The 15,814-nt window shown below is 36.6% G+C and overlaps 1 protein-coding gene across 1 annotated transcript; it reads left to right on the forward strand.

Moving 5' to 3' along the window:
* Nucleotides 1-13,743: 13,743 nt before the first annotated feature.
* On the forward strand, nt 13,744-15,047 carry LOC110657165 (uncharacterized). Its single transcript, XM_021814265.2, has one exon. The coding sequence runs from the start codon at nt 14,015-14,017 to the stop codon at nt 14,915-14,917; it is 903 nt and encodes a 300-aa protein (XP_021669957.2). The 5' UTR covers nt 13,744-14,014; the 3' UTR covers nt 14,918-15,047.
* The last annotated feature ends 767 nt before the right edge of the window (nt 15,048-15,814 follow it).

Below are 15,814 nucleotides of genomic sequence, written 5' to 3' on the forward strand. Positions count from 1 at the left end.
ACTTTGTGGTCTACAGTGATGCCTCTCATAATGGGTTAGGGTGTGTATTGATGCAAGAGGGAAAGGTGGTCGCTTATGCTTCCGCATACCTAAGGCCACATGAACAGAATTACCCTACCCATGATCTAGAGCTTGCAGCAATTATCTTCGCACTGAAGATATGGAGGCATTACTTGTATGGTGAAAAGTGCTACATTTACACAGACCACAAAAGTCTTAAATATTTGCCAACTCAGAAGGAGATCAACCTTAGACAGAGGCAATAGATTGAGTTCCTGAAAGATTATAATTGTGTAATTGACTACCATCCTGGGAAGGCAAATGTAGTTGCTGATGCTTTGAGCAGAAAGTCCATCACAGCTTTGAGATCATTGAATGCCCATCTATCTTTGGTTCGAGATGGAGCTATTTTGGCTGAGTTGCAAGTGAGGCCAAACCTGCTACTGCAGATTTTAAATGGGCAGAAGGTAGATGAGAAGCTAATGGCTATTATGAGCAAAATCTCAGAAGGAAAAGCAACTGACTATGGGGTGAAAGCAGATGGGTGTCTGTATTACAAAGGAAGACTGTGTGTACCAGATGATGGGGAATTAAAGGCCAGTATTCTAAAAGAGGCACACACCAGTGTATATGCTATGCACCCAGGAAGTATAAAGATGTATCATGATCTGAAGCTTCAGTATTGGTGGCCTGGTATGAAGAAGGACATAGCTGACTATGTGACTAAATGCTTGACATGTCAACAAGTCAAGGCAGAACATCAAGTTCCATCAGGATTGCTACAGCCTATACGCATACCTGAATGGAAATGGGATCGGGTCACCATGGATTTTGTAAGTGGTTTGCCTCTCACCCAGAAGAAACATGATGCAGTATGGGTGATAGTTGATAGATTGACAAAGTCAGCACACTTTCTGCCAGTTAGGACTGACTACTCACTGGAGAAGTTAGCAGAATTGTATATCAGTGAGATAGTTAGACTGCATGGAATTCCACTTTCCATCATATCTGATCGAGACCCAAGGTTTACATCGAGATTTTGGAAGAAGTTGCATGAATCCTTGGGTACACAACTCCACTTCAGCACAGCTTTCCATCCTCAGACGGATGGACAATCCGAAAGAGTAATTCAGGTAAACAATTGAAACTAATGGAATTGATACAAATATTGAATTAAAATGATAATAATAACATGAAATATATGTCAGGTCCTTGAGGATATGCTGAGGAGTTGTGTCATTGAGTTTGAGAGAAATTGGGATAGATACCTCCCACTGGCAGAATTTGCATACAACAATAGCTACCAAGCTAGTATCCAAATGGCCCCATATGAAGCACTGTATGGGAGGAAATGTAGAATTCGGTGTCTTTGGATGAATTGGGGAAGACAAAGCGGTGGGGCGGACACAGTGAAACAGACTGAGGAGAAAGTGAAACTAATCAAAGCCAATCTGAAGGTTGCCTCAGACAGACAGAAATCTTATGCCGACCTAAAGAGAAAAGAAATAGAATATGTGGTTGGCAACAAAGTGTTCCTCAAGGTGTCACCGTGGAAGAAAGTATTGAGGTTTGGAAGAAAAGGTAAGTTAAGCCCTAGGTTCATTGGCCCATATGAAGTCATTGAACGTGTGGGTCCAGTGGCCTATAGGCTAGCTTTACCACCAGAGCTGGACAAGATCCACAATGTGTTCCACGTATCTATGCTAAGAAGATACCGCTCAGACCCTTTACATGTCATCTCCAGGGAAGAAATTGAAATACAACCAGATTTGACATATGAAGAAGAACCTCTACGAATCCTAGCTCAGGAAGTAAAAGAATTGAGAAACAAGCAGATTCCACTGGTGAAAGTGCTTTGGAGGCACCACAACACTGAGGAGGCAACTTGGGAAAGTGAAGAGACGATGAGGCAACAGTTCCCTCAACTGTTTGTATCAGGTAAATTTCGAGGACGAAATTTAAATTAGAGGGGAAGAGTTGTAACACCCTCCCTGTAGCAACTTCGTACATTCTACTGTTTCGGTGACCGGTGTCAGTCCGGACAGCTAGAACGTCCGGAAAAATATTTTAACTAAAGTGAGGAACCATAATTAACTCAAATATTAATAAGAAAAATTTAGGAAAAATTTTAGAAATAAAATACAACCAAGTTAAATGAGCTGGTGCCCAAGCGATGGGTAACCCAGAGGGAAGTTGCGGTTCTCGCAACTAAGAGCCCTAGACCCGGGGGAAAAATTATAAAATAATTTTTGGGACTCCAGAGAAGGGCCATTGAGGTTCCTATGGCATTAGAATGCCAAGAAAATATTTAGAAAAAATTTTTCAATCGGTACAGACAATTTTGACCCGTTAAGCCAAACAGAGGGCATTTTGGTCATTTCGCCTTCAGAGATGATTTTTGGCCGACTTGTCCAGTTGAGTAAATAATTATTATAACATAAAATATGAATAAACATTACTAAAAATTAAATTGAAAATGAGTAGAGATGAAAAGAAAAGAAAAATCAAAATAAAGCATATTATGACATCTTTATGATGTCATTTAAAAGCCCCCTCCAATCACAATTAAACAAACACTCAACTAACTAATAAAAGAGATAATTGAGACAAAAAAAAATTAAAAAGCAACAGCAGCCATCCTCTTCCTCCCTAACCAGCCGAAATCCAAGCTTGCCCAAACCTCCATTAACACCTTCAAAAAAGCTTCATTTCTCTCTTTGTTTCACTACTAAACCCTAAACACCTTTCATTAAAATTTGTCCATACCTCTTGGGGAAGTGTTTGGCAGCCAAGAAAAGGAGAGAAAGTGAAGTTAAGCTTGGGAAAATTCTGCCCTACAAGAGGTTAGTGCACATATGTATCTAAAACTCATTAATTCTATGTTAGAAACTTGAAATAGGTAAGAAATTGTAACTTAAATGAATGAAATTTATGTTTATGTTTACCATGAATTTCGGCAGCCCTAAGGAAGGGATAAGAGTGATTGTTTTTATGGATTTAAAGTGGACTAAAGATCATGATTAAAGAATATATACATGTGGATAATGAGTTAGTGAGTCAAACTAAGGTACCTTGTGTAAATTCTTAAAGGAAATTAGGGTTTAGGGAGTGAAAATTTGACTTGGCTTATGAAGTGATTAGTGAACATTCTAATGGTCAATTAGTGACCATTTGAGGCAAGTTAATCATAATTTGAAGTGAACTAAAGTGTTACAAACCCAATTGGTAGGCTGCCTAGTGATAGCAGCAATGAGGCTGTGAGTCCAGCCTGTTTGGACTGCCATATCTTTGGCTGTGTAGGTCCAATTGGTGTTTGGCCAATTGGACATGAAACTAGACTTATAATGTCACAATTTTGCTGAAGAAACCATGCCCAAAAGACCAAAGCAAGTGGACCAAAAGTTGGCCCCAATCCGGATACCCTGCAAGCAAATTCTGCAGAATGACCAAATGAACAGTAACGGCCATAACTCACTGTAGAATGGTCCATTTGACCTGAAATTTTTACAGCAACAAGATGAGATATAGACAAAATAAGGAACAACTTTCATGTTTACCATTTCCTCAAATTTCCACTGCAACAGTGCTTAATGGAACAGTAAAGTTAGGGTTCAAAAACTGCAAATTCTGCTCTCTTGGATTTAAACTTAAAAATGGATTTGGTGATTAATTCCAACAAGTTTTAAATGCAAAATGTGGTACATTGGGAGTGTTAAAACCAATACACCTATTTTCTATCCAAAAGTCAACATTTTTGTTGACTAATGAAGTGAATAATGACACCAAAACTTGAAATTCACAAATTGAAGAATTTTAAAGCATCAAATGCCCTAGTATACCTAACAAGATTGGTTTGGATAGTTTGGCATACCAATAGGGTTCAGTTAGCAGTACTGCACATGGCATTACGCCATTCTGTGATTTTATGGCTTTTAGCCATTTTGATATTGTGTTGAGACTTGGCCTCGTGCCTAATATTATTTACAGCTTGTTAGTTGTTCTGTTGCACATCGGAAGATGCATATGTGACCGATGGTATGACGGCCCGAGGTACTAGATACCCAGTGCCAGCTTACCCGTTTATCCAGTCCAGTCGTCCAGTATAGGTTACTTGGGCAACCAAATGAATGAAAATGGACAAAGTTAAAGAAATAAATGAATATAACAAATACAAAACAAATAAGACATATACATTCAATACATATTTATTTTCTGTTATTTTCTTTTATTTTATTATTGCACCACTAAGCATCATTGCTTAGCGCGTTGCTTTTGCCACGCGTAGGTTCTGGAGATACTGATCGTGAGCCCAGTAGACCGCAGACTGGGTGAGTCCATTCTGCAGCTCTGCATAGTGTCCGTGTCACCTCACCATCTACAGTGCATTGATAGGACACTAGGCTTCATTTTGGTATTTTGTAATTGATTTTTATTTTCCTTTGTGTAATTGAAACTTATGTAATGTATTTTGATTTTCATGTAAATAATGAAAATTGTGTTGATGAATGGAAAAGTGAATGTTTATCTGTGATTTATACATGATTATCACATGAGACGAATGATTGAGAAATGAAATTGAAAAATGTTGAGATTTTGATATTGGAGTTTGGGATTGATTGAATATGAATATTGGAAGTGTTTTTCATAGGTTCCGAAGAACTGTTTTCTCCATTTTTAGCCGGTACTCTGCCGGATTTTCTATAAAATTTTCGGAACCTCAAATAAATTATAATTTCGATAAATGGCTCAAATATATTATATTTCACAAGTTACATTCAAAACCATGATAAAAATTAATTAAGGTATAATAGAGTGTGCCGGTACACCGTGTGACATTGCTTACTCGGGTATACTGTACACGGGTAAGGGGTGTCACATTTAGAAGGTCCCTTAGGCAAATCCCACATCGGCAAAGCACGGAGTTGGTCTGGGGTTCAAAAAGTAATGATATAGAAAATGGGAGAACTAATCACTAGAGGCGCCTTTTGGTAGAATGGCCTAAAGAGTTGGAAGAACTCCAGGGTTAAGCGTGCTCGTTTGAGAGAAATCCTAGGATGGGTGACCTCCTGGGAAGTTCTCCATTCCACTTATGGGACAAAACCGTGAGGCTTATGGCCAAAGCGGACAATTCCTCTAGTGGTTAGAGCCCGATCGTTACAATTGGTATCAGAGCCACTCGCGTGTCCTCTTGAGCGATGGTGGGGCAAACCTCAGCGAGGACGCTGAGTCCCGAAAGGGGGGGAGAAAGGTCCCTTAGGCAAATCCCACATCGGCAAAGCACGGAGTTGGTCTGGGGTTCAAAAAGTAATGATATAGAAAATGGGGGAACTAATCACTAGAGGCGCCTTTTGGTGGAATGGCCTAGAGAGTTGGAAGAACTCCAGGGTTAAGCGTGCTCGCTTGAGAGAAATCCTAGGATGGGTGACCTCCTGGGAAGTTCTCCATTCCACTTATGGGACAAAACCGTGAGGCTTATGGCCAAAGCGGACAATTCCTCTAGTGGTTAGAGCCCGATCATTACAACAAACTTGTAGGTCTATGTCTTATTGTACGTGGGGTAAAATTTCAGGTCATTATGAGTTGTGTAGACCAAGTTATGGTCAATTTACCAATGCTGGACAGAATGCACCAAAATGGTAACTTTATGTCATTTTTAGGTCACTTTTGGTTCGGCTAGTTTTGGTACCTGAACTTGTGCAAGCTATTTGGCTTGGTTTTGGCCATTTTTGGGCTTTGGTGTCTTCATAAGAATTGTAGATATATGTCTAAACTATTTATGGTAAAAATTTTAGGTCATTTGGACCTGTTTTGAGTGAGTTATGGCCAAAATACTAACTGCTGCCCAAATGGTCAATTTTCAGGCTTTCAAGTCACTAATCCGAATTTGGTTATTTTTAAGGTCAGTTTCTAGGCAGAATTTTGGCAATATTTCTACATGAAAGTTGGCTTATTTGGTGTCTAGTTTCACCCCCCATTGGCCTCATACCAATTGGGTTCACAGTTTTGCACTTATGACCTAATTTAAGTGCTGCTAACATACACAACCTGTACAAGACAATTACACTTCCAATTTGACATTTCTCCTCCTCCTCATGACTTCATTATTTATTCATAGCACTTCTACAAATACTAAACACAATTCCAGCAAGCATGGTTGTGAGCAGTACCAACTCTACAGCGTCCCCTTGGCACATAGTGGACGCTCTAACTGATGTGCTACTATGTTCAAGTTGATTCACTATGTTATGGTTGTGAGGAGTACCAACTCTATTTCTATCTCGACCTTTACTGACTGTCTGTGAACTTTGGAGAGTAGATCGAGGTGCTCTAGCACAATTTTTAACAAAGTGTCCAAGTTTTCCACAATTATAATAGGCTCCAGAGGCCTTACGACAAATACCTCCATGTAGCTTACCACAAACATGGCAGAAACGGGCAGAATAGGAACTTTTGATTGTTCGACGGCTAGATCTTGGTGTTCTCTGTCCTGATGATCTGCCTCTGTGCTCGGGGCTCCTCAAATTCTTTTCTCTTCCCCAAATTACTGCTCGAGCTCTGACCCATATGTTTCTCCCTCTTCTCCATTTCACACTGCCTTTGTGGGGGTTGAGTTTGTGCTTGAGCTTGAGCTGACAGAGTATCAGCCATTTATTGAAAGAAAGTGACCATTTGCTAGGCCATTTATGCAGTAATTTATACCGGTAAAACTGGTACAGTCGAGCCTTCAACACTTTGTGGGGCTGGGACCTCAACTTGTACTTCTGCCATCACAGACTGTTCTATTGTCTCATTCTTCTCTTCCATATCTTTTCACAGGATTTTCTATTCCTATACAACTAACACAAGGAGATTCCTCTCCATTAGTTCATATTTATGATGTAAATGTACTATATGTATCAAATATTTGAGCAGTTGTAGTTACCGACAAAAAGATTTCAAATTCACAATTCGAAATTTACTTTAAAACCATTGCTCTGATACCACAAAACATGTCACACCCTACTCCCCCGTAAGATGTAACATGGTCCCGTAGTACACCTAATTAATTATTGTACTTCGCCTACCGATAACCCATTAGATATACTATAAGGGATTTTAAAATAATTTTTGTGAAATTTAAATCATCAATTAAAATCTGGCGTTATAAAAAATTTTTCAAAATTTCGGCAAAGTGCCGGCTGTGTTTTGAGAAAACAGTTCTTCAAACCTGAAAAGGAAAACACTCCCAATATGTTTTCTCAAATACAACTCCAATAACTTCATTTCAACTCACAATTCAAATCTCAATAATCAATCATTTCATTTTCAAACCAATCTCATCATAAAGAACATTTCATTGATTACAAGACTCAACATTTATATCACAATAATTTACATTTAATTACATACCAAATATTTTACAAGAGTTTTTATAAAACTGCTCAAATAATTTACATACATATTATTACATGCATACATCAAAACCTATGTACATGGGTATGCCTATGATATACCTGGAGCTGATCTGATTATGTCTTCAAAGAAGCTTACTCAATTGCTCTATGCTCTTTTCACCTGCGACAGCATACAAAGCTATCGCTGAGTGGTGAACTCAGTGGTGTACAACTAGAATTTAAAACATAGTACAATACACCTTAACAAAAGTTACAGTAAATAATTTGAAAATCTGGATACTCATCAAATTCCAAAAATCAAAATATGTTCATTGCTAATAATATAAATCATTTGTAAAAAATAACTTTGATCACGAAATTCAATTTATCAAATCACAACTAAACATTTAAGGTAGTTCCAAAAATATATGGAAATAAGATTAATTCCCACAAAATCAATTATACATAAATCATAATTGAAATCACAATTCTTTACTATTCAATAATCATTCTTTATCTCGAAAACCATTCTTTATCTCAAAAGCCATTCTTTATCTCAAAAACCATTCTTTATCTCGAAAACCATCCTTTATTTCAAAAGCCATTCTTTATCTCAAAAACCATTCTTTATCTCGAAAACCATCCTTTATTTCAAAAGCCATTCTTTATCTCAAAAACCATTCTTTATCTCACTAACTATGCAAGACTAATCCGAAAGGGCCATCTTCGGGGTGATTCTAACTCCCTATGGTCGGGGAGGTCGAATCAGATTCTAACTCCCTATGGTCGGGGAGGTCGAATCATCGTACACAGTACACATCACAATAATGAATCATTCGAAAGGGCCATAACATAAAATAAATAAATAAATAAAAAAAAAAAAAAAACTTAGATCTAACCTCTAATAAGAGGAGAATCTAAGCCTGTACACGTACCATGGTAATCAAAACACAAATAACTCCATTGTCTTCTCAACAAATGAGAGAGACGGGTAATAACCTAGTCAAGCATCTATAGTGAGATATAAAAAAGTATCACAATCCTTTTAGTGAGCATAAATCACAATACAATTCGATTCAAAGTCAATTCTAATATCCAATAATTTTTTTATGCTCATCACAATTCAAATCATAAATTTGCATTTTTCCATGCAAATTGCCCATCACAATTCAAAATATGTTCTATCACAATTTTTCAAAATATAATTTATTCAATCCACAACAATGATTAATACTTATGGAAATACCATTTCACAAAGCTAAATTCATATATACTATAACAATTTCAATAATCATTGAATTAAATCCAATGCTTGTTAAACATAATACATAAGAAAAATATGTCATTTAATCATATGAAATATTCAGAACAAAATCAGTTAAAAACTAATTGTGCACAAACCTGATTTGAGTCACTCCTAGGCCTTGACTCAATGTTCTTTATGCTTCTCAATATCCTTATCAACTGAAACACACAATTTAAAGTGTTTCCATACTCAATGAATTTGTTTCTAACCATAAAATCCAATATCTAAATTTTCTTGGTACTATTCCCTTCAATTTATTTCATTAGTCAACTTATAATGTTAACCCTTGATGCACTCTAAGTGAGTCAATTCCAATGTTACCAATATGTCACATTTTATAGCCCTTTAGTGTTGGTATATGTTATCAAATTCATTTTCAAGTGTATTGCATTTTATTGCAATTTACCGGATTTCAGTGTACTATTTTGACCTAGCCGGACGACCTAGTTCCCTCGGTTTTCGGGTTTCGGTCCAAACTACAAACTTGTAGGTCTATGTCTTATTGCACGTGGGGCAAAATTTCAGGTCATTCTGAGTTGTGTAGACCAAGTTATGGTCAATTTACCAATGCTGGACAGAATGCACCAAAATGGTAACTTTAGGTCATTTTTAGGTCACTTTTGGTTCGGCCAGTTTTAGTGCCTGAACTTGTGTAAGCTATTTGGCTTGGTTCTGGCCATTTCTAGGCTTTGGTGTCTTCATAAGAATTGTAGATATATGTCTAAACTATTCATGGTAAAAATTTTAGGTCATTTGGATATGTTTTGAGTGAGTTATAGCCAAAACACTAACTACTGCCCAAATGGTCAATTTTCAGGCTTTCAAGTCACTAATTCGGATTTGGTCATTTTTAAGGTCAGTTTCTAGGCATAATTTTGACAACATTTCTACATGAAAGTTGGCCTATTTTGTGTCTAGTTTCACCCCCCATTGGCCTCATACCAATTGGATTCACAGTTTTGCACTTATGACCTAATTTAGGTGCTGCCAACATATACAACCTGCACAAGACAATTACACTTCCAATTTGACATTTCTCCTCCTCCTCATGACTTCATTATTTATTCATAGCACTTCTGCAAATACTAAACACAATTCCAACAAGCATATTGGGCAGAACACTCAAGTACTCAATGTACACAATTCACCATTAAAGTCCAACATTCACATCCACCCAACTTCAATGTACATTAACACTTATTTTACATATACACTTCCATGGCAATTATATAAACTGCCCACAATTCAACACCATCATATTTCATTAATAAACTTCATATTCACACACACAAATTCATGATATTATAGGCTGCCAAACATGGCAGTTTGCCAAAACATCAAGGTCCCATTTCAAACCCTTAATTCAAGCACTAACATGCACATACTTGGACATTAAACTACTACCACTTCTATTTGAGTTAATCAACCTTAATTCCCATCAAATACATATAAGAATAAGTCACTAACCATGCATTTTCATGGCTGCCAAAACTAAGGTTCACCAATACTCATCATTTCCTCAATTTTTCTTAGCAATTCAACTTACCCAAAGCTCAACACAAGGATTAGTGAAGGTAAATGGAAAGATTAAGCACTAACCTCAACTTGAGCTTCACAAATCCATGGAATTTCCTCTTTTTTTTGCTGCCCACATACTGCCCATGGTGTGGAGACCACTTTTAATGAAGGAAGTTTGAAAAAATATGGCTTGAATCATGGTAGATTTGAGCTTATACATGAATGGCCATGGAGGAAGCTTGGAAGAACAATTGGCCATGGAAGAACTTGAGAAAACAATTCAGCAAAGTGAAAAAAAATGAGGAAGAAAGTGAATTTGCATGTTGTCTACTGTGTTTTATATGTCCACTAATCCTACTTAGTGGTGGAGCACTAACCATAAATTAATGATTTAATTAGTTAAAGTTCCATAATTTGCACATTTGCCTCATTTCTTTCACTATTTAAATAATGTACCACATTTTTATATTTCATGACGTTTTCAAAGTGTAATATCATTTATTTTTAATGGACATTTAGGTCAAAAGGCAACTCTAGGTATCAAATAACCACAATGCCCCTATTCGGGTTGCATTTTCGATTTTTCAGTAACACCGAGTTTTGTCATTTTCTCGATTTCTTATTTTTCTTTGTACTAATTAATTAATTTTTCTTTGATATTTCTAATGACATTTTTACTTCAATAAGTCTTTAATTATGTCTCAAAATTAAATTTCGAGGGTTCCCTGCAATCTAGGGGTCGGCTATTGCCTGCGCTGTAACTTCCCCATGCAGTCACCCATCGCTGCAGTGCTGGTTCGTTTAACTTAGTTTCATTTCATTGCTATTATTTTTCCTTTGCTTTTCTTATATTTTCCTCTATTGTATTTCACTACCTTATATCTTCACACTAATATTTAAATATAATTCCAAGCATCCTAGCTGTCCGGACAGACACTGTCACCGGAACAGTAGAATGCACTACCGAACATAGGGGTGTTACAATTTATATGAGATATAAATAAGATGGAATGGTGAGTCTCATGCCATATAACAAACATGATAGGCCGAACCAGTGACACTTATGACAAGCGCATGGAGTTTACTCTTGTCAATGTATTGTCATAAATCATATCAGTGCATATAATCTTTAGACCTGAGATAGCAAAGTTATCTTGTATATAGGTGGTTTGAGTTTGATACTGATTTCATACTTGTACTATGTATGGGTATATGGGCATGTGTTGGCTCCTACTAGTTATATATGGAGGTAGGTGTTGATCAAGATGGAATCTGTTCCTCTAAGTAAATAGGGATAAAATCCTATGTTCATTTAATTGTTCTTGATGTTTCAAGTTCCTGGCCAGGACAGATAGATTTAATCAGAAAAGAGTTTCTGATGAGAAAATCTTTTTAATCAAGAACTGGAATTAAAAGAGAACATAATATTCATAGCACATGGGGTTTGACATAAACCATGACTCTAGCTTGAGTTGGGATTTTGTAACAGAGAGATTCTAGTGTATAGTAACATATGATTATAGGTTCATTTAAGATAAACCTTATTACTAATTGGGTGGCCATGGGATGCTATGCTAGGTGTTAACCATGGTCTATGAGGTGCATAAAATGATTTAGAGAAATCATTTATGATAAGAAAGAGTTCTGATGATATTAAGAGTTGATATCATATCTCATTGCCAATTATTGATGAGCCTGGTAAGTCACACACATACACAAGTAATCACCAAATTAAATATTATTTAATTAATTAATTAAAAAATTTAATTGATTAATTAAATAGGTTTGGTTTGCAATTAGATTGCAAAGTCCCTAGCATGACTTGAAACCAAATCTAGATTATTGAATGTATAGTATAAGTTAAATTTATATTTAAAGTGTTTAAATATGAATTTAATTAATGAGAAATTAATTAATAGAGATTAATTAATTAATTTATATTTGATATAAATTGATTAGAAGAAGAGAAATAATTATTTTGGGTTGAGAACTCAAAATTAAAATACATGGGCATTTGGTCATTTCACAGGTGACATGTGGCACTATGAGATGGTGACATGTGGCACCATGAGATGGTGACACATAGCACTACACATAAGCTTGCCAAATGTCTTTTAATCATGTAAGATGATTAAAATCAAGATTAAATATAAGTTTGACACTTGGCATAATGTGATTGGGTCAATTAAACCTAGAGCCAATCAGAAGGTGAAATGTGACAAAAGTTTTAAGTGGTGACCTAGTTATATAAGTGTTGTTATGAAAAGAAAAAAAATAACAACCAGCTGCTGCCTCCTTTGTGCCGCCACCCTTGAGGCTCTCATTCTTTCTTCTTCTTTATCTCTCATCTATTCTAAGAGATTAGCAAACAATCTCTTGAATTGAAAATACTAAAAATCATTTCTAGTGTCCTATTTACTTCTTTAATCTCTTAAAAGGTAAAACTTGATTTTTTAATTAATAGAAAAAGCTTTAGAAGCTGTTTAAGGACTACCATAGGTGATCTTGGTGTAGATAAGCTAGAGGAACAACATCTGGTATCTTAAAGATGCATCCCGAAGGTGCCAAACACACTACAGTGCATCAAGAGGTTAGTGCACTTGTTCTTGATCTAATCTAGGATTCTAAAATTAATCTGATTAATTCTAAAATCTTAAATGGCAAAAACAGATCCAAAAAAATATTAAAAGAGTTTTAATATGTTATTTATTATTGAAATCTAATAGATAAAAATAAATCTTACATGATGCAAGTGACCCTAGGTAAAATTTTTTGAATTCAATGATATAAATTTGTGTTTTTCATGTTTCCGCTCCTTCAGTTTAGAGAGAGTAAGGCCCACCATTAGATGAAGAGCTTGAGGCTGCAGGAGTTTGTTATGTACTCAGAGGAGTTGGTGATGCGGTGGTGGTCATAGAATTCGGTTGGCGAAAGTAAGTCGAAGGGGCTTTCCCCGTTGGTCTTTGCCACTGGTGTTGCAGAGTAGGATATGAGGAGAGAAATAATATTATTCTTTATTTGTAATTTATAAAATAAAATAATATTAAAATTTAAAAAATTAAAAAATAATTCCACATCAGCATTTATATAATGCCATTGTACAAAATTCTCTCTTTGCTAATGATACATAATCACATGGTATCGCTTTTTTACAAAATTAACCTTAGATCCTGATTTAAAAATGCAATAAATACATAACACTATTTTGGTAATCTCTCCTTTTCTCAAATAATTGAGATGCTTAAAAATACTTCTTGTCCTTTTTCTTGCTTAAATTAGGTTTATATTTTAATGTATGATTTCATAGATATCTTGCGATTTTCTATTTTATTTGGGTGTAAAGTTTTTATCTAAATATAAAAAGTTATAATATCATTGGCAGAAGCCTGTTACATATTATGCAAGTTTAAAATACAGTTGAAGCCAAGCTGGGAGTGGGAGACACGGGCCTACTGTGTTCTCCATCTAACGGTCACTTTTCTAAATTTTACCCAAAACCCACATTTACCAACCAAAATAAACCACCCTCCAAAATCAACTTTTACTTTTTAACTGCTCTTGCGTCCTCAAAGCACCGTTGTTAACCTTCTGCTTTTAAGCACAAACGCCAACGGAAACCTACGATCATCTTTTTTAACTGCTGTCTCTTGCTTCGGCTCCGAACCATTTCATTACCGTTGCAACGAACCAAAATTTAAAATCCAACCTCACACCCTGTGTCCCCTGCTCATTTCCAATCTCTCCCCCAAACACACAAAAGCCCAAAACCAATCTCTCTCTCTCTCTCTCTCTCTCTCTGATTTCTATAGAACCAAAAATGGTGTGCAAGGCCCTCAAGAGAACCCCAACAAAGTCAATTAGAGATCACCGGGGCAGCCGCCGCCGCCAGCGCAAGAAATCTCCAGTTAAGATTGAGCCGGTTGCTGCCTCTTCTGTCATCCTCACATCCATCAACAAAACCATATACTCATGCAAGCGCCGCCTCGCCAAGATCTTCTACAAATTGGCCCGCATTAGCACCCCAAATAGCCGCTATAAAGGCTACAAAATCTTGAAGAAAGGATTCAAGGACCAGAGACAAGAACTCCAACAGGAATACGACCTTGAAAGAGATAACATTTGCCGTGCGCTTTTCTTTTACGAACAATTACCGCCCTTGATTTCTCCCACCAGAAGGACCATCTTTCTTGATCTTGATGAGACCTTGGTGCATTCCAAACCAGACCCACCACCTCAAGTGTTTGATTTCATAGTGAGGCCAAATATTGATGGAGAATTTATGAATTTTTATGTGTTGAAGCGGCCGGGAGTTGATGCTTTCTTGGAGGCACTGGCTGCAAAGTACGAGTTGGTGGTGTTCACTGCCGGATTAAAGGAATACGCATCGTTGGTTCTTGACAAGCTAGACGTGAAGGGGTTAATTTCACACCGTCTATATCGGGATTCATGCAAGGAAGTTGATGGGAAGTATGTTAAGGACTTGTCTGGGATGGGTAGGGACTTGAATAGGGTAGTGATGGTTGATGATAATCCTAACTGCTACATTTTCCAGCCGGAAAATGCAGTTCCGGTGAGGCCTTTCATTGATGATCTTGGTGATGGGGAGTTGAGGAAGTTGGTTAAATTTTTTGAAGGGTGTGATAGTTTCGAGGATCTGAGAGATGCTGTGAAGCAGTATGTTTGGGAAAGGGACGATACAAAGATAAATGTATTAATGTAGGATTTTCTCTTTTGTATTTTGTTAGGTTTCTTGTTCGCGAAATGACTGAGTTGAACAAAAAATTGTTCAATCCCAAATGAAAGAAGAAACTCAGATGAAAATAACAGCATTTTATTTATTTCTTATTCAATTTTTGATCTTTGATTACATGTTGCGCTTGGTTTAACAGTAAGATTTCTGCAGCACCAGCAAGTTTACAATCTCCCATTAGGTAATTTAATTTCAGAATTATATATCGCTCTTGCTATGACTGTAATTACGTCTCAAACTCCTTGGTTTTTGCTGCTGAAGTTCCCGGGGACCTAACTAGGCCTTTGCCTCAGCTTGCCTCTCATACTTCTGTATTTATCTATAATTTGCCTGAGGGAAAGAATCAGATTTGCAATTGTCCATAATCGTGCAAGTTTTTTAATGGTTCGTACAGGAAAGATGACAGGCGTGAATAAAATCCATAGTCGTGCAAGTTTTTCTTGTTGCTCAAGTCCAAGTAATCTCTGAATTCTTGGAGATGATACAAATAAAAGTTGTAAAATTGTGCAATCTTGTCTAGATGTTTGATTTTTCAATGCGGCAGTAGATGCTCCAATTTCAAAAGCCACTAGTACTGGTTACTGGTCCACCATGAACCTAGATCCATACCCATCTATTAAATATGCCTAGACCCAGTTCACCGTGAACCTAAGACACAGCATGTATGGTGAGATTCATTTATGAAATGCATAGATCCTTCATTTGTGTTTGGGGTCATGGTAGACCGGATATCTGCTTTTGATTTCTGCAGTATTTGTTCTGTTTTTTCAACTCTGTAGTTAATGTTCTTATCTATCAATGGTGTGAAATGAGAGATTTCCATTCTCAAATAACAGCAGGATCATATCTAGAATTATCTTGATCTGT

The sequence above is a fragment of the Hevea brasiliensis genome, chromosome 11 (genome assembly GCF_030052815.1).
Source record: "Hevea brasiliensis isolate MT/VB/25A 57/8 chromosome 11, ASM3005281v1, whole genome shotgun sequence".
NCBI classification, from domain to species: Eukaryota; Viridiplantae; Streptophyta; class Magnoliopsida; order Malpighiales; family Euphorbiaceae; genus Hevea; species Hevea brasiliensis.